Below are 26,714 nucleotides of genomic sequence, written 5' to 3'. Positions count from 1 at the left end.
TATATATATATATATATATATATATATATATATATATATATATATATATATATATATATATAATGAAAGTATAAAGTGACAGCAAATTTAGCTTCTTTTAAATTATATGCAAGGTTTGTTGTGACTTTTGATTTAAGACTTTGCTTATTACTGCAGAATTGTAATATTTTTATTGTTACTTTTTTTTCTGGTTCTAAAAGAATAATTTAAGAGCATTTTTGTTGTAAATGTTGTTGCATGTCTATTCTAATAAATGTGGAGTTTTTTAAAAATCCTGATATTGAATGGAGTAAAACTGCATCACATACCAAATGTGCCATTTTGCAGAATGACAATAAATACTTTCTGTAATAATGACAAAATCTTGTTTGTGTTATATTTACAGGTTTGTACTCCATGCATTTGTATTCTTAAATGATGTGAGGAGCATGCAAAAATTTGGCTGAGAATCTGGATGTAAGATTTATACATTTTAATGGGAAAAAGTAGTTGAGTCAACTTAAAATATTAAAGCAACTGGCTGCAAAGCTTTTTTTTAGTTTACTAAACTTCAGGAATACACAAGATGTGCCAACTCATTTAAGGTTTGACTGGTTGTTCACTCAACTTAAACCAGTAGTTTTAGTGAACTTTCATATGATTTGGCTCAACTTCATCCACATAAAAAGTGCTTTGCAGCCAGTTGCTTTATTTTTTTTAAAGTTAACTCAACTTTTTATTTTCTACGGTATACTTTCAGAAAAGTATACAAAACTGAACAGAAAATTGCTCAAAGGAAACTCCCAGAAGACAGCAGTGTCCTGCCGACATATGGTAGACTTTGTCTTCTAAATCATTCCCAGCTGCAATCTAACCCATATTATAAGAGGTGAGAAAGCACTTATTACTGTGCTATAATAAAACATTAATTTAGACTGAAATATAAAATGTGATAGACATTTTCCCTTCCACATTACATCCGGTGGGCCAAATCTATGTCTAAAACGCTGCATCTGTCCTTTCCAGACATTCTTGTTATTTCAGCATTATTTTCCTTCACTGTTCCTATATTTCTCACCATTTTCCCATGATCAGGTGCACTCAACTGTTTTATTAATATACTTGTGTGAACTGTAGCAGCACTAACTTGCCACCTGCCATCCATGGAGGTGGCCCACAGAGAGGGAGAGAAGCACTGAGAAGAGTTTCAAAAGCGTGGGAGGTTCAGGTCAAGATACAGGAGAATAAATCATGTTAGTACAAGCAGCCACGTTTTAGGTGCCCATTAAAAGTGGTTTTGAAGGACAAGGCATAAATGCTTTCAAATATAGAACGTTGTATATCATTGTCTAAAGTTCCAGGTGGTTTCCCACACACAGTGGGCTCTGTCAGGGCAGACGACAAAGGAAGACAACCCACAGGCTAGTCGTTATGGCAACAATCCCTTGCCAAACAGACTGTGTTGAAATAGGACAAGTGTGAATACAAAATCAGTACCACCCCGATTCCCATATGACATTCCAGACCCAGACTGTGCAGTAAAAATGTGCTTGTGGCACGCATCTTGGCATAGCCGACACCGTTGCAGAAATGGTACTTTGAACACATACAGGACTTGGAGCGGCAGGCAATACAAGCCATTTGAGTATGACATATCGCATTAAAAAACACAAAGACCTTGCAGACTGAGACCTAAGATGCGCAAATAAACCCCACAGTTGTCATCCAAGCAAACTGCATCAGCATAGAGGAACAGTAGTGGAAAGCCAAAGCTCGTGGACACGTCACAAAAGCACAGTCTAGGTTGCTAACTGTTAAACATGGTGGGGAGTCCATAATGGTAGAGGCAGCAATCTCATGAGAGTCATTTGGCATAATGTTTCCTCCGCATGGACATGTAACAGCAAAGGAATAGGTGGTAATTTAGCAGGTCATGTGCAACTTATGCTGGAAACATTGCATCTTCATTATTAAATGCATTTTAGTACTTCAGAAAGGTACTGTATATGCAGTGTCATTCTGACATGAAAACCAGAACTGTTAATTCTGTCATTCTGAGTCAATTAACTCGAATTCAATAGAAAAGACCTGTTTCAATGCAGGAATGACACTCACTCAACATGCATCACTTCAGTGTCACAAGCAATCTACTGGAGAGAATGGTTCTGCATCTAAAAAAAAAAAAGGACATAAAAGTGAAATATCACAAATATATGTTAGCATTTTTATAAACCTGAAATAGAAAAAGCTGTCAATGGTTAAATGTGGATCAGAACATGGTCCTCAAATGTACTAAAGCAGGTAAAACAAGGTAAATCGGTTTTGTCCCTTACAGGGATAGTTCACCCAATTTACTCTAATTTACCCTCATGTTGTTGGTTATCAACATATCACCTTTTGTATTTAACAGAAGAAACGGTAGCACTTTATTTTAAGGTGTCCTTGTTTACACATACGTACTATTATAATAACAATTAATTATGCATAATTACATGCAAGTAACCCTAAGCCAAACCCAAACCCTAACCATACAGCAAGTAGTTAATCATTATTACTCAGTACTTATATGTATAATTACACTGTAACAAGGACACCTTAAAATAAAGTGTAACCAAAGAAACTTGTATATTTAGGAACAAGTTGAGGGTGAGTAAATGACAGAATTTTCATTTTGGGATGAACGGTCACTTTAAGCCAAACAGCTTTTCAGCAGTATAAGGAAGAGACACTTTGTTAGGAGGTTAACAAATGACTCCGATTTGACAAACTGTTGGCTGAAACGATTAAAACATTTCTACAAGGAATTTCTACAGTGCTAGGAGCAGTTGCACTCCTACAAGTAAAAGCTGCACACTTAAAAACCAGACGCAACAAGAGTTTTAAATCAAACAGTAACAATTCTTTATTTCAACTATAACAATGGGAGGACTTAAAAGTGAAACATTTTTTCTTTCAACATGACATTGTTAATAGAATAAATATATAATCTCTTTTCAAATATTTACCATCTGGCAAAGACTGTTCTGACCTTCCATGTGACGCATCCAGAACATTCTTTTCAGTAACATCCCATAAACAAAACTCCCAAACAGACAATCCATTTATCAACTATTTTGTCTTTTTAAAAATGTGAATGAAATGTATGAAATGGCACCAAGTCAGTTAAGTAAAAGAACTGTCTGCTTATGAATCCATCAATCCCCAAGACTAAATAACTGAAAACTGTGTATTGCAATGTCAAGACAACAATGAACTGTACAGAAAATCAGTAAATTAAAGCTAAAATGCAGCAGTGTAGTGGCTATCAGGACACAATCAATAAGACTAAATACTGTAAGGAAAAACAAAAACAGCACAATTAAAAAACAATTGAGGAATACAACGAGAAAATAAGGCCTGTTAAGCATTTCAAAAGTGTTTGAAAAAAGGAGTGTTCATTAATGGATGTGCAATTAGGAATATGTAGTCATGCAAAGTGTGTATATGTCTTAACTTGAGCAAATTAAGTGTGAAATGAGTATATATTTAACTTAAACAGAAAGTGAAGCAGTATTAGTTTTAAGGAAACTCAATTATGATGACCATCAAAAATCTGATTATGTAAGCGTATGTGCCTCTCTTAATAGAGGATAAAGTGTTGACTTGTGAAACCTGCATGTGCAGTATGCTACAATTAAAGCAAATCACATTGATGTAACCTACTAACATTGGAAATGTGTTTGACAAAAAAAAAAGATTTGGAAAGTTCAATGACACCCAGCAGGAACATGAACAAGAACACAGAATAGTTGCAAATGTTTTGGCATATTTCAGCCAAAACAACCATTGTTATTTCTGAGCACCATTTGCACAAACCTGTATTTCCCGTCAGTTTCAGCTGGTGCCTATAAGGCATCGTGAGTTCAGTTTCAATTAAATCCGGACACAGAGGTGTATGAAGGATAAGGCTAAAATCACATGGACACACATTCAAACACCTGATTGTCAAGGCTGTTTCTTTCATTGGTCTTTCCTCACATGGTCTTTGAGGGTGACAAAAATCTCTAAATTAAAGCATAACCAGTGGAGTGAATTGTCCATAAGTCCTCCAGCATGCTAGTTAGCACTCTCAATGTCCTTTGATAAAAGGAGTGCTTGCCTGTGGCTAGTCCATGACGACTGAGAGAAGAGCCATGACTGCTATCCCACAAAACAATAGCAGAATTTGCAGAAAGGAGTTCCTGTGGAAACAGGAGATATGATCATTGACATTCAGTTTATTTAATATGTGAAGTCCGGCAGGATTTTACATGCAACACTGTGGGAGACAAACAGACCGAAAAGACCCCATTCTCAGGGAAGTGGACACTTTACCTAGGGTTGGTCTCCTGTAGCAGATCAGGCACCACATTGACCAAGGCAATGTATAGAAAGCCACCTGAGGTGAAGGGCAGGATCCAGGCAGTGGCATTCTCTAGAAATACACGTGAGCAGAACCAACACTGAAGAATATGTTTGATAAGGTGCTTAAATGAGCACACTGATCCACATATATAGTCCAGCAATAGATGATTAGACATTTATTTTGTGGAAAACCCAAATAAAAACACCAATTTATTTATTAAGCATCAGTAGCAGCTAAAAGTCATGTTAGGCATGGGATTCCTACATTAAGTCATAAATAAGGAAGAACAACAGTGCAAACAACAACCACCACTGACATCGGAAGAAAGTTAACATGTTTTGTGTTTTTAGTAGTTTTTGTGTTTTGTTTTTTTACTAGCACTATGATATACATTTCTATAGTATACACCAATACTATGGATACTGTATTCTGCACTGTTGCTTTTGTTTAATTTGCTCCAGTTTGCACTACAATATCTTGCACTATATATTACCTTCTGGAATACCTCTCTTCTTGTCTATTTTATGTTTATTTGTATCTATTCATGTTTGTCTATTATGCCAAAACCTTGTGAGCTGCTAAACAGTCTTTCGTTGTTCAAAACAATGACAATACAAAAAAAATCGACCTATCTAATCTATCTATGAAAAAGCTCAAAGATACACTACAGTACAAAAGTTTGGGGGCGTTTTTTTTTTTTTTATGTTTTTTTTTTAAAGATCTCTTGTGCTCACAAAGTTTGCATTTATTTAATCAAACTACAGTAAAAACAGTAATATGAAATACTATTACAAAAGTGTTAAAACAAGTCTGTTCTATTTTTAGCAGCCATTATTCCATTACATTATTATCAGTCTTCAGTGTCACATGGTCCTTCAGAAATCATTCAATAACCAATTATTATTATCAGTGTTAAAAAAAAAAAAGAGTTGTGCTGCAAGAAAGTTAAAGAACAGCATTTATTTAATATATATATTTTTTTATTTTAATTTTTTATGGAATAAAATGTTTAATTTTTTTTAAAGAATCTTACTGACCCCAATCTTTGAACTGTAGTGTTTAATCTGAGAAATGTCTGATGACTGAGGTGTCTCACCTGCCCCATTCTGTGATTGGGAGCAAAGAGCAAAACATGCCCCCAGGACTCCTCCTAACGCTGTAGAGAGCTGCATACGGGCAGCTTTCCAACGGTCAAATCCTGCTCGCAGCAGAATAGCAAAATCTCCCACCTTTTCATGAAGACAGAAATGTGTGCACAGCAACAGAAATTGGTAAGTACTGAGCACTAAATGAGACATTTCACATAAAATATCTCTTGAATGACTCCTTGATCATTCCAAGTCAATAGTAAGAAATTGCTACCGATCAGCTAAAAATGTATTGCATCGTTTCTGTGTAATAATTACCTGGCTGTGAAACTCAAGAAACAGAGAAAGACAGAAAGATATTGAGATACGTACCTCATGAGGGATCTCATGAAGCAGAATAGCGAATGTTGTTAAGAAACCAACCTGTTAGAACAGGTAAAATAAGGTATTGTAAACATATTGTAGTGCACTCTTGTTTTCCAATTTAACCACGGTAGGGCAGTAAAACCATGTTTTATAATCCACATAATGTTTATTTGGCACATATGTTTAACTGAATGTCAACAGAAGCTATGGCGGAGGTAGGGAAAACAGTAAAATGGCACAGTTCTCCATCAATCCTCTCCCTTGCATTTCTGCAGCCAGATATGTATGTCCAGGCAAGTGAGCAAATGTGTAAAAGTGTGTTTTCTGTGCAAGTATGGTGGTTTCTGTTGCACCAAGTCCATTTCCTCTGAAACCCCCTCCCCACGCATGCTGGGAGCCGTATGCTTCTCCACCTGGACTTCAACTCCACAAAGCCATATAAATACTACCGCACTATAAATATTCCCACACATCACATAAACATCTCTATCTCACTGTTTGCAATGATCTACACTGATCAAAAGAACTATGGGAGAGGCTATCAGTTTAAGGTTTAAAAGTGGCCAAATCAGATTATATTTATACAGGAACTCTGAATCTATTTATAAAGCACATAAAATCATTGCCCTACACAGAATTGTTCACATTAAGTTACATTAACAATTCATTAATAGTGCACTCTATAGTAGGCTGTTCTAGCAGCAATCAGCTTTACTTTAGCATTACTTTATTGAGTTCTGTAGTAGTACTAATGAACCCTGAAGCCCATTCATATAGAATTGGTCTCCGTTTGCCCTTACCTTTCGGCTTACTAAGAAGCTTCCTGCCACTGCCAGCCCATGAGTGAAGTTATCAATGCAGTTAGCAAGAAGGTTTAGATAACCACTTGTCTGAAAAAATAAAGAAACAAAGCATATACAATAAATCTAAGAGAAAAGATAATAGGTAAGAGACAATTTACAAATGCTGTATTGATTGGTTCCAAGGAAACATTGCTAGATTTAAATGCATTTATCTCTTAGATCTTTTATTGTGAACAAGGCGTGATTTGTGTGCGCATCTTACCTTTATTTTCTCTGGCTCTGCGTAAAGGCTGATGTCAGTCTTTGGCTTGGAGTCGGAGTTGTTGTTGGAGCAGATGCCATTTGTTTTTGGGGACACAGAGACCTCGCTGCTCAGATCTGTTGAGGACGACTAGTATGGAAAGAGAGAGAACACCATGATAAGTCTTTCTAACAAATCTGGATATCATTTCACAGCATTCAAGAGCAAAAAGACACTTTTACCCATCATCAAATCTTCAGATGAAATCAGATACAAAGAAAAAATAACCAGATACACTACTATTCAAAAGTTTGGGGTCAGCAAGATTGATTGATAGATTCATTCATTTTAATACTTTTAATTTACCAAAAGTGACAGTAAAAACTTTGACATTCTTACAAAAGATTTCCATTTCAAATAAATGTGGCTTTTTCCATTTTCTATTCAAATAATACTGAAAAAATGCATCACACTTTCCCCAAAATTATTAAGCAACACAACTGTTTTCAAAACTGATTAAGAAATGTTTCTTGAGCACAAAATCAGATCAGAGTGAGTTCTGAAGGATCATATGACACTGAAGACTGGAGTAATGGCTGCTGAAATTTCAGCCTTGCCAACATAAGAATAATTACATTTGAAAATATGAATATATAATCAGTATATATTCAGTTACTTTAAACATTAACATTTCACAATATTACTTTTCTTACTGTATTTTTTAATAAATAAATGCAGCCTTGGTGAGCATAACGCACTTCACTCAAAAAGATTTCAAAATCTTATCGACCCCCAACTTTTAAAATCACCCCCCAACAATCCTAACCCACTCTAACACATGCAATTTTATGTGCCATTGCTGCATATTTTAAATGTTTACTCACAGTACTGCCTGTTGTAAGTACACTGCTATAAACATGTTACATTCATTTATATAAACTGAGGAAAATGTTTCGTGGGAATCTTCAGCATACCACCACTCTCTGGATAGATATTTTAAGCAGTTAATAACTAGAAATTATTTTTTAATTCTTAAATCAAGCAGACTAATAACACTCAGTTTAGCTTCATGTCTACATTTCACACTCATAAAGTCCAAAAATGTAAGCATTTGGGTCATTAAAAACATTTCTGCCTCTAAATTTACAAATTCTTTCCACAGTTTAGAGAGACAGAAATGGCTGACAAAAGCTGACTGTGAGAAGAGAATCGTTTACAGCAGCTGGCATTTTCGATTGTAGTAACAGGACTAGACGCTTCCTCCCTGTTCTAGCCCACAGTCTGTAAGGTCTCTCAGCTGTGGTTTCTGTGCACCGTGGCTGACTTCTGTGGCCCGTCTGTCTGCTGATGGAATGCTGGTAGCAGCTGCTTTCAACACATTTTTCCCAGTGATTGGTTACCGTCTCTGCAAGATTCTTTATATCAGTTTGGGAAAGATTCTCAATCAATCAACCAGGCTTGGTTTACACATTAATTTAGGACTGGACCTGACACCTTATAAAAATGTTTTAATGACGAATCACCTATAATAACTGTGGCTTATTCTGTGGCTGGGAAATTACTTTAACACAGTACGAAAAAACAAAATGTGGAACCAGGCATAAGCAGCAAAGGGAAAAATTATTATATTCTATTCTGTATACCCTATCAATCAAGAGTTCAATGTCAGTAAGATTTTTTTTTTACAAAAGAAAATAATACTATTATTGAGCAAGGATGCATTAAATTGATCAGGTTTTTATATTGTTACAAAAATATATTTAAAATAAAAGCAGTTCTTTTGAACTTTATGTTCAAAGAATTCTAGTAAAAAAGGATCACAATTTCCACAAAAATATTAAGCAGCACTCTTTTCAATATTGACAATAATAAGAAATATTACTTGAGCCCCAAATCAGCATATTAGAATTAAAACAAAATAACTTAGCCCCCAAACTTTTAAACAGTAGTGTATTTCTTTTTTCGTTACACAGTTTCATCTGTTAAACTGTATTATTATTGGATGCACAGAAACTCTGATCAAACTTTTCTTTTAGTTTTTGTACAACCATTATTTGAAAGATTTTTTTCCCACAGCAACTACCACAAGGATGTGAGTTAATTTGCTTTCCAAATTAAATACCTGTTGTAGTTCTAATATAGCAACTTGTTAACAACACCTTCAAAATTAAAGTTGGTAAACACAATACACAAGTGTAAAAAAACTTCTATTTCAAAAACACATTTGAAATTCCAGGGTGAAGCCATGGTGAATTAGCCCTGTGGCTTGGCCTACAAATTGAAAGGTCTAGATCAGTGTTTCCCAACCTTTCTTTAGTCACCCTTTGGAAATTTTAACAAATTTGTGGCACCCTACAAAATTAATTGTGTCACAATATTTGAATTTCTAACTTCGATATGATACTTTGAAAAGTATAGATATTCGGTACAGCAGGGAAGAACTGCACAATACACTGGCATACGGATATTTTTAATATTATTAAAACATTTTGTCCATCAATGGTGGCAATCAGTAGGCTAATTTCTAATGAAAAGACCAATTTATATGACAGATTTTAATGTAGGCTTTTATTCATATGTAAACATTGTGAGATAGCTAGTTATAATGCTAATTAAACAAAGTTTTGCTCACTCAGTGTATTTTTGATTTTACAGCTGGGTAATTTTGTTGCAGTAGCACGAGATAGCTTGATTTAAAACTTTGAATTGAATGAAAAATGACAAGGAGACTAAGCAGCTAATAATAAAATAAGAATAAATAAAGAAATTACTAATGATAGCACAAATAAAAAATAACGATAGGCCTACAAATTAAATAATTTGCTTTAGTTTTTCAGGTAGGTCTAACACACAGTAGGGCTATTAAGAGATTTTTTTTTTTTTTAACAATTATCCAAATAATGTTTCATCTTAGGAAGTTATTATTACCATCAGAGGACACCTGAGCATAACGGTTAGCAGATCAATGAATGAGAGGGCAGCGTTACCAGAGTTGCCCATTTACCACAGCAGTACAGTAGGGCTATTGCAGACAGAAACAATACTGTACTACATCGATGTTTCCTGTCAGCTTGATTTTTGAGTGGACTTTGCTGTTCCGATGAGCATGAACGGTATATGAGTGGAGCACTCACATGGGCCGTGACACAGAGCGTCACACCACCTGAAAGTGAAACCTGAGCGGTGAACTAATTTTCGGCAGCCGGAATTTCAGTGCATCTCTAATTATTGGCGACATCAGAAATGACTATTATGTAATAATAGCTGCTTTTATGAACATTTTAGCAATTTAAAAATTTTTTTTTTTTTACTAGTTAAATTTCCCGGTTGGGAAACACTGGTCTAGATATAGACTAAGTGCATCCACTCCAATGTGAGGGACAACCTACAAAAAAACACCACACCTTTCAGTTACTGCCAACACAGGAAAATAATCTACATAGAGATGAAAACATGGTAGGCCTATCAGATTATGCATTCGAGTCAGGGCTAACACAATCTCTTCACACAGTTTATAACTATCACCCATAATATTGAGGATAAATAAATTCAGCTGTCTTCAGCATCTGATCTTTATAGGATATTGAAACATGGCATACGAGTTTAAATTGCCTTTATTCCACAAATATGCAATATACAAATAAAACAATATTTTGGTTTTAACAGTTGTGATTGCCACTAATAACGTCCGTCACGGTTGGACAAAAAAAAGCAAGTGTAACATTCACACAGGAGCAGCACGTTCGGACGGTCTGTGGGAGTGCATGAGATTCCTGAAAAATTCCAGCCCACTGGGCTTTAAAAACCCTCCAAAGTTTGACGTGTTTCAGCGTTTGGCTGCTAAACTAAGTAAAACAGCAAAAAAGCCCAAAGGCAAAACCGGCAGTTTTATGTGTTACTTAAGAATAGCATGCCTAAACGGCAAAAATTCGCAAAACACAACATTGCTGCAATGTTTCTGATAAAAGCAACGGTGCACGCATACTACATCGACACAAAGTTGCTTGCCTTGAAAAACAAATCACTGTCTACAAGATTCGCAGAGATACATAAACAAACGTTTTGTCTTACCCTGCTGAAATTCCTACAGTTTTTACTCCGGCTTAACCCTGCCATCCAGGCACTGCGGTCTAGAAGAGCAGGAGTACAGCAGACAGTCTCCCGATTTCCCTTCTGGAAGGTTTTTCACTGTCAGCCACGTCTCACCGACCGGAAGTGCATTTCCAGACTGCGTAGAGAGGAGCGAACTGAGCGCGCGCTAGCCAGAGGAGGCGACTTCAACACCAAATATGCTGGAAGAAGATGGTTGTTGAACCCGCTGTAAACATGGCAAAAGTATGCACTAACAGATGACTAATGAAAACTCTATCTATCTAGCAACCCCTTGCAGTCACATGGAATATCCAAGCAACCACCTAGCAATGCATTATCAACTAAACTTAACACGTTAATTCTTCTGTCTGTGTTCAGTTTAACCAAGTCTCTATTCAAACGACTAGAGTATTGAAACTACATAATAACCGTCACAAGTAAATACTTTTTAATTTGTTGTAAACCTTAAGACAAGGCCTTTCCAAAGTGTCTTAATGAACTTTTCTAGGTCATCTTGGTATTGTCTTTCCAGATGTCTGCATAACTGTGGACTACTAAAGTAATGACGGTAATTTGTAACATGAAAGCACACATTATATGGTGTTTATAGTTTTTAGCATCTGTAATGAACAGGAAGAAGAGCTTGAATAAATGACACAACTTTCCTTTTTGTGTGAACTATACCTTTATGTTTGGTCATTTATGCCGCTCCTGACCACAAGATGGCGCAGTTGATTGATGTCTAAAGTCTGGAATGCAGAACACAACATTCACAAGGCCAAATCCCCATGCTTCCTCCAAAAGCATGTCAAATTAACTACGCCTGTACATTAGATGATGAAAGTGCCTATTCTAACTTCTGCCCCACCTACAGTTGTTGGACAAATCTGATACATCAATTTCAGACAAGCAAATAAGATTTAAATGAGCATCCACTAAAGTTGTCAAATAATCAATCATTGCTAAATCACATAACATAAAAAAAAAATCATACAATATCACAATATCGTCATCTCTTTGACTCAACGAAACAGCAAATGAGATAGGAAATATCTACCATTTACTGACTCATGCCAAAACTCACTGCGGTTAATCATTCAGAGTATCCTTCATTGAAACATTGCTATATAAGTCCTTTTTTCCATGAGTGCCATAGTATTTTGAATTTGTTATGGAAAAGAGTGGGTTAAGACTCCATGCTCCAGATGATACATGGTGACTGAGTCATCCTGGCTTGACCTGAGCAATGCATTTAGAAAGAGGAACAGTTTTGGAGCCATGGGGCCCACAGGACTAAAATGACAGGGACACTTGTGTCTGTGCCTGTGTGTGTGTGTTTCTCTGTCCATTCATATTTACGGTCACCTCATAGGTCACCTCAATGCAATTGTGTGGTTTTACATTGTTTTTGGTCATTCACTCACAAAAAAAAATACACTCATACATTGCAGAAACTATAAGAATTCAGCCCTGAGTGCCATGAGACTCTTAGTCATCCACAGGCATACGTATCTAAGCTCCGGGTGTAGTAATCCTGATCATTATTCGTGCAGACAGTCAGATTGCATATGTTCACACCAAATAAAAGTCAGGAAATCTTATGTGATGATGTAGCATATGATAAACATGTGGACGGGCAGCCCAAATATCTAGCATGAGACACTATCATAATATTGAATCATATGATAAGACATATGACTTTATGTCAGTAAAAATAAACATGGTTCAATTAGTTTTGTGTTAACCAACTCAAAGTGCTTTATGATATTGTGTTAAATATTTTATTCCTCAAGAGACTAATCAGAGGAACTAAGTAATTTGATTCATACAGTGGGGGAAATATTTATTTGATCCCCCGATGATTTTGTAAGTTTTCCCACTTACAAAGAAATGAAGGGTCTGTAATTTTTATGGTAGGTTTATTTTAACGTATAGAGACAGAATACCAACCTAAAAATCCAGAAAAAAAACATTATATAAAGGTTAGAAATTGATTTGCATTTCAGTGAGTGAAATAAGTATTTGAGCAAAACATGACTTAGTACTTGGTTCAGAACCCCTTGTTAGCAAGCACAGAGGTAAGACGTTTTTTGTAGTTGGTCACCAGGTTTTCACACATCTCAGGAGGGATTTTGATCCACTCCTCTTTACAGATCCTCTCTGAATCCTTAAGGTTCCTTGGCTGTCGTTTGGCAACTCAAAGTTTCAGCTCCCTCCACAGATTTTCTATAGGATTGAGGTCTGGAGACTGGCTAGGCCACTCCATGACCTTAATGTGCTTCTTCTTGAGCCACTCCTTTGTTGACTTGGCGGTATGTTTTGGGTCATTGTCATGCTGGAAGACCCATCCATGACCCATCTTCAGTGTTCTGGCTGAGGGAAGGAGGTTCTCGTCCAATATTTTACAGTACATGGCCCTGTCCATTTTCCCCTCAATGCGGTGAAGTCGTCCTGTACCCTTAGCAGAGAATCAGCCCCAAAGCATAATGTTTCCAACTCCATGCTTGACTGTAGGGATGCTTTTGGGGTCATTTCTCTCCCTCCAAACACGGCGAGTCGAGTTAATGCCAAAGAGCTAAATTTTGGTCTCATCTGACGACAGAACTTTCTCCCAAGCCTTCTCTAAATCATTTAGATGTTCTTTGGCAAACTTTAAACGGGTCTGTACATGTGCCTTCTTGAGCAGGGGGACCTTGCGGGCACTGCAGGATTTCAGAATAGTTTTGCTTGGTGACTGTGGTCCCAACTGCCTAAAGGTCATTAACAAGAGGTGTTCAGATGAGTCATCGCTAAAATGCCGGTGTTTTCTTCACTCGCTCGCTGACTGAATACCTCTTTCTGGCGATTTCTCTCGTTAGAAACAACAAAGTGCAAATGTGTGTATAAATAAGTAAGATATTCATTTCACAGTGTAAACAGCTTCAGTGATTTTAATGGGAGTTTGTGAGAGTGCTTGAACTAGGATGGGGGTTCAATGCAGGTAACAATTTTATCCACTGAACTGATTGCATAGTAGAAACTTTTAATGATAGTGTTTGGAAAGGAAGTATGAAAAGGGGGATTAGTGACGTGAAATGGGGGATTAGTAAATGGGGTCAGTTTTGATGTCCTGATGTCTTAAAAAGTCTGTGGTCTTCAGTTGTTCTCTGTATGTCACAGAGGTGGAGTGGGGTTCTGCTTTCTTCAAAATATGAAGACCTTGTAGATCATCTGGTTAGGTTGTTTGTTGTCTGTATGATTGTTTCCTTTTGAAAAGACTAGCTGCAACATCTAGGTGTACAACTTTAGAAGTGGTTGCCTAGCCCAAAAAGCTCAGACTGAACTGTTGAAGACAACTAAAAGTATAGAATTTTTAAAAGAAGAACCAGTTTTCATTTCCTGTCAGAATGTTTTGTAATTGTGCAAAGCAATTTTTAACATACTGTACACTTTTACCATCACTTAAAGGGATGCACAGTGTAAACAGCTTCAGTGATTTTAATGGGAGTTTGTGAGAGTGCTTGAACTAGACTGTCAGTGAAAATGTTCTTTGGTAATGTAAATGTTGGTTGCTCTCTTTCTGTACAATGAAAGTGTTATGATTAGTAGCCTAACTTGCAATGTTTTTATTTACATTAAATTTCTATGTTAAATTCACATTAAATATAAAGTTATGGCATGTTATGGCATGACACCCATATCTGTTACTTAAGTAAACAGACAGGTTTTTATGCATAGTTAATAGACTTCATTATTAGGCTACTTTGACCATCGCCCAGGATGGGGGTTCAATGCAGGTAACAATTTTATCCACTGAACTGATTGCATAGTAGAAACTTTTAATGATAGTGTTTGGAAAGGAAGTATGAAAAGGGGGATTAGTGACGTGAAATGGGGGATTAGTAAATGGGGTCAGTTTTGATGTCCTGATGTCTTAAAAAGTCTGTGGTCTTCAGTTGTTCTCTGTATGTCACAGAGGTGGAGTGGGGTTCTGCTTTCTTCAAAATATGAAGACCTTGTAGATCATCTGGTTAGGTTGTTTGTTGTCTGTATGATTGTTTCCTTTTGAAAAGACTAGCTGCAACATCTAGGTGTACAACTTTAGAAGTGGTTGCCTAGCCCAAAAAGCTCAGACTGAACTGTTGAAGACAACTAAAAGTATAGAATTTTTAAAAGAAGAACCAGTTTTCATTTCCTGTCAGAATGTTTTGTAATTGTGCAAAGCAATTTTTAACATACTGTACACTTTTACCATCACTTAAAGGGATGGTTCACCCAAAATGAAAATTTGATGTTTATCTGCTTACCCCCAGGGCATCCAAGATGTAGGTGACTTTGTTTCTTCAGTATAACACAAACGGAGATTTTTTAACTCAAACCGTTGCAGTCTGTCAGTCATAACGTAAGTGAATGGGAATCAAGGCTTTGAGAGTCAAAAAAACATACACAAACAAAACCAAATTAAACCCTGCGGCTCGTGACGATACATTGATGTGTAAAGACACGAAACGATCGGTCTGTGCAAGAAACAACAGTATTTATGTTGTTTTTTACCTCTGATTCACCGCAATGTCCGAACTGTCCTGAGCGCGTTCGCGTCTTCTTCTTCAGCCAGCACGTGATGCGTCTTCTTCTTCTTCTTGCTTTACGGCGGATTGCAGACTTATAAGTGCATTACCGCAACCTATCTCTCAAATGGACCATTGACACTCCTAATCCAGATTGTAGATAGAGTGTCAATGGTTCATTTGAGAGAGAGTGAAAAGCGAACGCTCTCAGGACAGTTCAGAAATTGCAGTGAATCAGAGGAAAAAAACTATATAAATACTGTTCAGTTTCTTGCACAGACCGATCATTTCGTGGCTTTACACATTAATGTATCGTCACGAGCCGCAGGGTTTAATTTGGTTTTGTTTGTGTATGTTTTATGACTCTCAAAGCCGTGATTCCCATCCACTGACATTATATGACTGACAGACTGCAAAGGATTGAGTTAAAAATCTTTGTTTGTGTTCTACTGAAGAAATAAAGTCACCTACATCTTGAATGCCCTGGGGGTAAGCAGATAAACATCAAATTTTTATTTTTGGGTGAACTATTTAATTAAGACTTTGAATCAGCAAAATATTGTTTTGTATAACTATCAGGAGTTTTATCAAGTATCAAACTGAACTTGAGCAATTGTCTGTAAGAGTATTCTGTTTTTTTTCTACAGTCTACAGTTTTTTCTCGTTTCCATGGGCCTTTCCCATTGCACTCTACATGTAGCACTGCCATATAGTCAACCAAACAGTTTTCTATCTCTTATGGTGCTTATGTAGTAATTAACAACAATAGTATTCCTAGTTTTTACAGTATGTTTATGTCTACAGTGTATTCTAAATTTTTTTTTTTTGATCACATCCTACTGTGGCCATTGGTTAGTGTGTTGGTCTAGGTGTCTGTTAGTGCAGGTGTGACCACTTGGGATGGACCCTGGGAGAGAGTATTGAACCTTACAGGAAGTCTGTTTTGTTAAGATAAAAACATGAAGCCACTCTCAGGTCAACCGCCCCCTCCACAACAAGTACGTGGACACAAATTCAAACACACCTTACTGTTTGATGTGGCTAATTTTGCACACCAAAACCACAGAGATAAAGTTTAGAGAATTTTTTATATCCACTGTGTTTGAAACCCTCTGCTGCTAGTAGAGTTTATTTATTTTCTACCTGTTGACTTATCCAAAGATATATTAGAGAATGAAAAAATGCTTATAAATGAAAAAAAAAATCGAGATTCCCTTGAAGAATATATATATATCATATATATATCAGACTGCCAAACAGAGAAGCATGATTCATCATTCCTCAGAACATGTTTACACTGCTCCAGAGTCCAGTTGCGTGTGCTTTACACCACTCCATCTAACGCTTGGCATTGTACTTGGTGATGTGTTGCTTGCATGCAGCTGCTCGGCCATGGAAACCCATTCCATGAAGCTCCTACTGCACAGTTTGTGTGCTGATATTAATGCCAGTGGATGTTTGAAACTTTTCAGCTATGGAATCAGCAGAGAGTTGGCGACCATGCACCTCAGCACTCAGTGACCCTGCTCTGTGATTTTACGCTTCCATTTCTAGAAGGGATTAAATTTCATTGACTTCATTGACTTACTGCAAAGGTGGTACCCTATCACAATACCACACTTAAATTCACTGATCTCTTCAGAGAGTGACCCATTTTTTAAAACAAATGTTTGTAAATGCAGATCGCATGGCTAGGTGCTTGATTTTCAGTGGCAATGGGTCTAATTGAATCGCCTCAATTCAGTAATTAAGAGGTGTGTCCCAATATTTCTGTCCATACAGTGCATCGCAAATATACAATAAAAGTTTTTTTTTTGAGTATCTTATTCGTGAATGCACTTCTCTTTTCAAATGGGCAAATCCCTTTTAGTCATATTTACTGTGTGATGAATTATTAGTTGAACTATTTTTTGATTGAGCATAGTCACCATTAAGATAATACTTGCGTCAAAGGTTGCACCAAAATTAAACTTACCACGAAAATACCATGAGATAAGAAACAGCTTTAACTGGTAGATTCTCCTCTTTAAACTATACGTATAGACTGGTTTTTATAGATAGTATTTGAACATTCATTTAGTCCTGTGATTAAATTCGTCTAATTCTTATGAACCCATGCACTATAGAGCAGAACTGTACAATAATAGCTGATATCTATAAATAGTTATTTAACCATAATCTTCTGGTGGATTGTTCGTTCTGCAGTCAAAGTTAAGAGGAAAATGAGGAATTGGGAATAAGAAGTGAGAGGGTTGGATGTTCCCCTGCTGGCCTGGTCAGAGGCCTGGTTTGTGTCATTGTGAAAGACGAGGAGGCCACCAAAACCTCCTCTTACTTGCAGACAGGAAATAAAGGCTACTCTGTGGCAGGTCCACTGTATGGTGTTAGAAATCTTTTACATTCCCAACAGGTGCTCCCTTTTCGAGAAAGTTTTTAGAGATCTGAGAATTTGTGTTCCTAGGCATCCGTACCCACAACACATATATAAATTTGACCCTGTATGGCACAAGCAGTTTGATATGCCTACTTTCAGTTCTGTGATTTCAGTGAGGCTGGGCCCAAAAAACAAATACCCTTAGAAATTGAAAGCTCATTTTGTGGCAGTAATTAAATAGAAAAGAAAATGGCTGAGAAAAATCTGGACAAGAGCCTCAAAGTGCTAGACTGCATGCAGAATTAGAGAAGTTTCAAGTTCCCCAAAGAATTCTAAGATTTAAAAGACTTTCCTTGAAACGTCTATGCAATCAGACCTAAATAAAAAATGAAGTATTAGCCAAAAACATGTCATGACCTTTTCTTAGTTTTTGGACATATGAAAGCCCTTACTGTCCACAGCACTGTACTAATAACATGTCTTTTACATTTTACATTGAAAGGAGGAGAATAGAGAAAGTGTTTTCCCTTATTACCACCAGGGCACAATAATATATTAAGTGAAAAATATATTTGGCAGAAGCTGTTATCTGAAGTGCTATACAGTTGTGTACACTTTGCCAGTATACTCTGCCAGCTCTGTTACTCTGAGGCTTTGTTTCTGTTCATATTTTTCATAATTTTGACTTTTTGTCCAACAGGTAACAATTATTATCTTTATATACAGTGGGTACGGAAAGTATTCAGACCCCCTTAAATTTTTCACTCTTTGTTATACCAGGATGATCAGAAGAAATGGACAGCACCTGAGTTAAATATTTGAGTGTCACAGCAAAGGGTCTGAATACTTAGGACCATGTGATATTTCAGTTTTTCTTTTTTAATAAATCTGCAAAAATGTCAACAATTCTGTGTTTTTCTGTCAATATGGGGTGCTGTGTGTACATTAATGAGGAAAAAAATTTACTTAAATGATTTTAGCAAATGGCTGCAATATAACAAAGAGTGAAAAATTTAAGGGGGTCTGAATACTTTCCGTACCCACTGTATGTGACCCTGCCTGTGAAAACCAAGCTAAAGTCATTTTTTATTTATTTACTGTTTTCTACATAAAATCGTCCTTCATAAAGATGTAAAGAACATTATGTGAAAATACCTTTTTATCTTTAATATTGACTATGTAAGCCCATGTCAAAGATTGAAATCATAGTGAGATTAATTGTTGAAATTAAACTTTGATGCTTGTTATCTCATAATTAGATTTTGAGACTTTAGCCTGGATTTCACAGACAGGGTCACATATGATGTTGATATTTTGTTGATTCTTATAATTGTTTTGATTTTGATATATCAATAACACAATACACTATATGACCTTAATTCGAAACTGAAGTTTCAATACGTTAAATTGAAAGTAACATTTCAATCTCATGCATTTTTAATAACATTTCTCAAATGCTACTAATCATTTATGTAGGCAGTACAAAACAACGTGTTGGACATTATAACAGCTTATATTATTACTGAACTTGAATTAACAAGTTGTGAAGTGTACTGTATGGTTAAGGTGGCGATCTCATAACGGATTTTGATACAGCTTCTTGATGTCAACATGAGCGTGTGGACATCAATCTGGTGAAACTTCAGCCAAGGCAGGTCATTATTTAACAACATGCACTTTTGCAATCCACCACACAGCTTCCTGTTTTTCTTAATATACTGTGTGGTCATAAGAACAGAACAAGCTGAACTGGTCTGTCCTGAGAGAGAGAGAGAGAGAGAGAGAGAGAGAGAGAGAGAGCATGGTATATGGGGTCATCCTGGTCTTTGCATCCTTTAATATTTCATGTTGCAGCAAGTTACCATTGTGAGTAATATTATAAAACAGACCACAAGGCTTGGATTTATTATTTTATAAAAATACATAATTGCTTGCGTTTCAGTAAAGAATGATTTACTACAATCTACACATTTGCAAGTCTCATTTCATTGTGCTAAATAAGTGATTCACTTCGGCAGTCTGGATGCACACCATATAGCACAGCTGTCACAATACTTGCACAGCTAGGGAAAACCTTATCCAGGAACCTCATTACAGATGAGTCTTAGGTCAACACTTTATTTAACCTGTGTATTGGCCTAGAAGCCTCAATATTAAGTATCACAATGCCCTGTCTGTTGAAGCAGAGTTTTAACTTGCAATGTTAGTCAGTCAATTGAAACACTGGTTAAAAGAAAATTGGTAGTGTCAAACTAAAACTCCTTGTGCTTACTAAATGTACATGTGGTTAGCTGCTAAAATGTAAAAAAATATGACACAAGCATAAATGTACAGACGTAGGACGGCAGACAGATATGTGAATAATGTGTTATTAACACCCCATGGTGCAGTGTGTGTGTGCTGCACACAAGAAATTACTGCGCAGTATTTCCTGCACTACTGTGTCTGTCTTTATTATCATGCCTTACAAAAATACACAAATACACACACAGTGGCAAACCAAGTTCGGGGTGGGGGCCCCAGGCAAAATTAATAGATGGCGCCCTTCTAAAAGATTATTTTGATAATATATCTTCGTTACCTAGATATATATTTATGCAACATACAAAAAGTAGTTAAAACACATTATATATATATATATATAATAGAACATAAATTGTTTATTTTTTAAAACAAAGTGTTCATTATTTAACAAAATATCAATCTTCATCTTTATGGCAGAAGATACAACTGACAGCCTCTCTTGGTTCATTGTTGACCTGAGGTATGTTTTATCAGCTTTACTAGTTGTATTAGTTGACAACTAATTATGCTAACTCAACTAATTTAATGTAGAAGAGCTAAATAAATAATGTCAACTAAGTAAATGTAATATTTATTTATATTGATTTGTGGGCTCCTCAAGACACAGTACCCAGGGATGTAAACTAATCATGGGTGACATAGATGAGCACCCCCCTTCAAAATAAAACCTTACATATTTTAAACACTTATAATCATTTAAAGCCTTTATTAATATTTTTTTAACTCTGCCAAAAATTCACTTTAAATGTTCACTTTCATTCATGAAGAAGACAGGGAAAAAAATTGTCTCCTGGTGGAAAACAAACACTAAAGATGAAAATGAAATGAAATTACCATTATATCCAGTAGATGGCAGCAGAGGATCACCCATTAGCTCAGTTGCCATTTCAACTGCCTAGTTTTTTTCACGTCTTGCTTTTGGATTTATTATAAAATGACTATGAATTATAGCAAGTGCAGGAAGTCACAAAGTCTCATGTCATTTAAAAATAAATAAATAGGTCCAAACACCAACAGCCTATGGTAAATTATTTAAATACTTAACTACTACAAATTAAGTTAATTATTAATGGTATAATAATTAAATAATGCATTAAATATTTTGGCTTTTTTTTTTAATTTAATTAAAAAAAATATTTTTCAAACATTGCCAAAAAAAGGGCACATCAAAAGGAGAGTTTTAAGTTAATTTAAAAATAAATAAATAGGTCCAAACACCAACAGCCTATGGTAAATTATTTAAATACTTAACTACTACAAATTAAGTTAATTATTAATGGTATAATAATTAAATAATGCATTAAATATTTTGGCTTTTTTTAAAAATTTAATTAAAAAAAATATTTTTCAAACATTGCCAAAAAAGGGCACATCAAAAGGAGAGTTTTAAGTTATCTTTACCTGTAGAAGCTGCTAAAATTTTTATCATTATAGGGTGGTTACACACACTGCCAACACACATTTCAGTTCAAACAACTTGTAAGAGTGCATGTAGCATCCTATGACCCCTTTAAAGCGCAGCTCTATTTTGACATCGGCTTGTCAGATACTTTGTTCCATCCATTGCTACAGTTATCACCGTCAATCGCGGATCAATCTGGCGGATTCACTCACATCGTTTTTTACACTCGCGTTTGTCATTCCTGAAACAGTATACGTGGACGGTTTGGTCCTCTTAAACTTTTCTTCAAACTGTGAATGTAGTATGTAAGAGACGCCGAGCAAAGGGTGCTTCCCTTATGGCGCAACTGTCCGAGCTTACTCACGCGAAAACTCCTGATATAATCAATAACTAACTACGCAATGAATATCTTATTTACATCGTGTATGCTTTCTTTTTGTCTTGCTATAATAGGAAGATCTGTGAGCATGTAGATCTACATAAACTTGTGAAAACAAAAATGAGATCAGAGAGAATTATGACTAACCTACAATAAACACCTCTGATTGGCCACTGCTCTCAACAGAGATGCCTGTGATTGGCTACAATACTCAATGCTGCAAAACACGTTGTAAATAGAAACTTTAGGTTTTGTATTCGAGACCAGAGCGTGCACACTAAAACACACAGGATCGTTTGAAAGCGGGTGACTTCAAACAGGTACAGAATTGAGTTGGTACAATTTTAAAAACTCAGCGGATCTACACGAATCACACAAATGACCCATTTTTAATTCAAAAACGGCGAATTTCACCGAAAGGTTCCAAGTTTGCATGCCTGCTACCGAAACTTGCCAAGCGGTGACATGTGTGCATTTCCCCGGTACCACCTATTCTATTGCAGCTTATATTAATACCTGCTAAACACTACATAATATGCTGCTGCTAAGTGCAACCCTAGCTAACCTGTTTCCCAGTAACCCTATTAGTAATTATTACCAGAAATTCATCTTGCACATAATTAAACGAAAATAATCTGGTATTAATAATGAAAACATTTGTTTGAGATATAATTATCCTTAAGTCAGTCTTATCTCCATCATTTACCGCTGTCATGTTTCCTCTTTTCCTCCTTTTCTTGCTTTTTTCCGCTTCTGGCTTCCAGACGGATAAGTCCTCTTCATGTTTAAATTAGAAAATGCACGAGTAAGCGCTGTGACAGTTTGAAAACGGCGACCGACGCATCACGAGGAAAAAACAAGCGCTTTCAGCATAACGTGAGAGGGGGCCCCCTAGGGGGGATGCAGATATATTGCTCCATTATATTGATAATGACATTTTCGATTGTTCAAATGGTCAGCTGTCAGGGCAATTGCCTTCCTTGCCTGCCCTATTGCTATGCCTCTGTTAACACACACACACACACACACATGTCTGGTCAGCTATCCTTGTGGTGACTCTCCATAGGCGTAATGGTTTCTATACTGTACAAACCATATTTTCTATTGCCCTACACCAACCCTACCCCTAAACCTACCCCTTACAGGAAACTTTCTGCATTTTTAGATTTTTAAAAAAACTAATTCTGAATTATTTATAAGCCTTTTGAATTACGGGGACACTGAAAATGTCCTCATAAATCACCTTCTCGTTGTAATACCTATGTCATACCCATGTTATTATACAAATTTGTGTCCTCATAAACCACATAAACATGCACACACACACACACACACACATCTCCAATAAATGTTACCTTTAAGTGCTTACAAGCTTTTGAGACCTACTGGAATCTTAGTCCGTCTCTTGTTTGAAAAAGCTTTCAGATCACTGACTGGTTTTCAGGCTGCCACTGCTTTAAATTTCAACAAATATTTTAATGAGATTTAAATCTGGAGACTGAACAGGCCTCTGACTGAAGCTTGATGATCACTGGATTTTCCAGCAGGACAAAATAGCCTGATACTTCAAAGAATCCATGATGTCCACTTCCTACAGCAGCAAAGAACCCCCACAACAAGACTGGTCCACCTCCATGTTTGACTGTGAGGATGGTGTTGTTTTGCTCATAAGCCTTGCCTTTTTTTTTCTTCAATGCCCTCAAAGGTTCTCGGGTACAACATAAGGCTGCCATTTGTGTCTAGGAACTTTTAATGTCTCAGAAATCTTCATGTAACCTTTGACTTTCTAACTATTTCTTCTTTATAGCGTTTGTGAGAGCTCTTTTGACTTGGCCAAATTTGCTGTTCAACATTAGCATATTCATGGGCTAAATGTATGATATGTGTAACATCTAAAGCTAATTCAGTTTTGTTATAAAGTTTCTAAAGGTTCAGTGAACCATAAACAACTATTGCACATGCACCTGTGGAACAGTCCTTAAGACAGTTACGGTTTACAGGTGGCATGTAATAAAAATATTTATATTATATTTAATAAATATTATAATATTTTGGCAGGCCCACACTAGAGAAATATGCAGAAAGATTTCCATAGAATTCAAACCTCTGAGATCAAAAGTTCATTCTCCTCTCAAGAGTACATTGTACATTGTGCATATGCAAATAGCATAACTTGGTGAGGTAGTTATATTTCTGTGTAGACGTCTGCTTCACTCATTGACTTTGTTAAGGCCTCTAAAGATTTTCATCAAGCCATTCACTTGCATTTTACAGGAACTGATTCTGACAGAAGCCTCCTACTTCTGCTTTTCTCTCTGATGCCCAGAGTGGGTTGCTTTATTTGTGTGGGTCAGTATGAGGGTGTTGTTTTAAAACAACAGGTTTGCTTGAAGTCAATACATGCAAGACTTTTACAGACCAACAAGAAACTCGAACAAATGGTGAGATTATCACTCATAAAACGGGACTGATAATCTACCGCTGATAACCCTGTGCTCCTTTTACTGTCTCTGAAACCGTCTGCATTTCTCCATTCTATGATATCTGAGGTTAATTGTTGTATTTAAAATTAAGGGACTTGTCTGGATAACAGCTGCACACATGATGTCTAGCAGTAAATACACAAATGAATTATATTGTGTTTTATAGGTCATAGTCTACGTTCATGGCTGAGAAAGATAAAAAAAATCTCTTTATTCAGATCACTGAAATTGAGAAGTGAAATTTGTCTCACTTTCTACCTGCTTTTTTTTCAATCAAGAATATAATAGGGCCTTACATAAGCATGTTTCCAGCAGACATAATAGGCTGTAAATGCATTCCATGAGTTATGAATAGTTCCCACAAATGTGAAAGATCTGTCATCATTTTTTCACCTTCACATTATTCCAAACCTGTATAGCTTGCTTTCTTCTGTGGAACATTTTGAAATTTTTTTTTCAGTGTTTTTGCTTATACAAATTAAATGAATGAGGCCCAAAACTACACTGGCAAAAAAGAAATAAATAAAATAAAAATAACTTCTTTTGAGGTCATCAGAAGAAAGAAAGTCATGCAGGTTTCTAACAATGTGAATTGACAAGGTGAATTTTCATTTATGGGTAATACTATTACACATAAACTCCACTGGTCAGGTTAGCCTTTGTTAGCATTTTTAAATGAGCAGCACTCTATTAAACAGTCGGTTACACTATGCTGGGAAGGGTGTACAGGTTTAAGCAACACATTCACTGCTTTCCCACAGTTGCGCCATGCTAAGACTGGCAAGGAGAATGAAGCAAGAGCTAAAGGAGCTGATGCTGAGCGGATGAGGAAAGACATGGGGCACTAGAGCTGAACATAGTCAAATGCCTCAAACACTAATAAAGAGCAAGCAGCAAATTGGAGATTGAGCCAAATTATTTAAATGTCTGTTACATGAAAACAAAAAGTCCATGTTGAATTATTTGTGGAAAATGCAAATCCTGGACGTATCAAAATTTGTATAAATCACTTCACAAGAAAACATCTGTGGGGCTGTGAATATAAAATTGAAAAAGATTGCACTGCTTTCATCAAAAAAAGAAAATACATTTTCACATATGCATTTAAACATTTGTGTGCACCTCTTGAAATATAGCATTGGTGAAAATAGACTGCTGAAGTAGCTGCGACACATGCAGTGTGTATTAATATATAAAGAAAACAGCGAAAGTCATCAGTTTTAGCCGGGTGTGCAGGCAGCTGTGTGTCGCACCAGGGCTGCAGTAAGCTCTGTGGTTTGGACAGCTTGAATCATGGTGAAACGAAGCAAATAGAATTCAATTGCAGTTTAAAAACATTGAAACTTTTTTTTTTTTTTTAGAAATACAGCAATGTGCTGAATGCAGGATTCTCAAAAGTGTTTAGTGCATGCTAAACAGAGGAAAGAACGTATTAGCAATTAGTGTTTGTATCTGGAAAGTAATCAGTGTTTTTATATAAAAAGTAATTATACAAAAATGGCTCCTACAATATTCTAAAATTAATGTATAAATAAAAAGTAATGCTACTTTGCAGGAACAAAAATGTCCCAAACAGAAATTCTGTAATCATCACGTTCCAATCCATTTCTTTATCCGTGAAACACAAAGATGAGGGATGATGATTGTAAATACTGAGCTTTAGTACTTCTGAAGTCATATGCTTACTTTGTTTGAAAATCAGACCAGAAATTGATTCATTAAGCATTCTAATCTTGTACTCGCCATTCAAATCTGGTGCACATGCAAGAGCTTCTCTGTGCACGCTCAACACCAAACAAGATGATGGCAGCGGGGAACAAGAAATTGAACACAAACCTGATTGGTTCTTTGGCATCCAGAGCTGATTCCATGAATTTTAATGTTTGAAAGTGAATGAGAGAAAAACTGTGTTAAACAAAAATAAATTATTAAGCTTAAAGTTATATGTTTCATCGTCCCATCAGCATTAATATGCAGTGCTCACTTGGTAACTTTACAATATGGTTCTAGATTATAACATAAGTAATTAGGTATCATTGACCAACAATGACAATTTTTACAGCATTTTATTAATCTAGGTTAATGTTATTCATTCATGTTCTTTTTATAATAAATTAAGTAATATTTATGCAAATGTGTATTAAATGTATTAAATGCTGCATATTTCATGTTGGCCATTGCATACCCAATGTTATGCAGAATCTTATTTTAAAATGTTGCACTCAATTTATTTCATTATTCAATTCAGTTGATCAGTTTATTTGTCAGTAAC

The 26,714-nt window shown here is 36.1% G+C and overlaps 1 protein-coding gene across 1 annotated transcript; it reads right to left on the bottom strand.

The window, feature by feature from the left end:
* Positions 1–3,346: 3,346 nt before the first annotated feature.
* LOC107553055 (zinc transporter ZIP13-like) lies at positions 3,347–7,718 on the bottom strand. Its single transcript, XM_016235145.1, has 7 exons — positions 7,692–7,718; positions 6,883–7,011; positions 6,618–6,707; positions 5,824–5,874; positions 5,460–5,592; positions 4,333–4,432; positions 3,347–4,199 (listed from the first exon to the last, which is right to left on the bottom strand). Exons 1-7 carry the CDS (start codon positions 7,716–7,718, stop codon positions 4,124–4,126), a joined length of 606 nt encoding a protein of 201 aa, XP_016090631.1. The 3' UTR covers positions 3,347–4,123.
* Between the last annotated feature and the right edge of the window lie 18,996 nt (positions 7,719–26,714).

Source organism: Sinocyclocheilus grahami, unplaced genomic scaffold, assembly GCF_001515645.1.
Source record: "Sinocyclocheilus grahami isolate Dianchi unplaced genomic scaffold, SAMN03320097.WGS_v1.1 scaffold464.1, whole genome shotgun sequence".
NCBI classification, from domain to species: Eukaryota; Metazoa; Chordata; class Actinopteri; order Cypriniformes; family Cyprinidae; genus Sinocyclocheilus; species Sinocyclocheilus grahami.
This window is presented reverse-complemented; position numbering and strand designations above follow the sequence as displayed.

Bases quoted from the DNA above. Each gene is read 5' to 3' on its own strand.
- LOC107553055 (XM_016235145.1), bottom strand. From the start codon at position 7,718: ATGGCACATAAAATTGCATGTGTTAGA. The intron at 7,012-7,691 runs GTGGGTTAGGAT...TTTCCATACTAG, and splicing joins ATAAAATTGCATGTGTTAGA to TCGTCCTCAACAGATCTGAG. The intron at 5,875-6,617 runs GTAAGGGCAAAC...CTGTTCTAACAG, and splicing joins GCTTCTTAGTAAGCCGAAAG to GTTGGTTTCTTAACAACATT.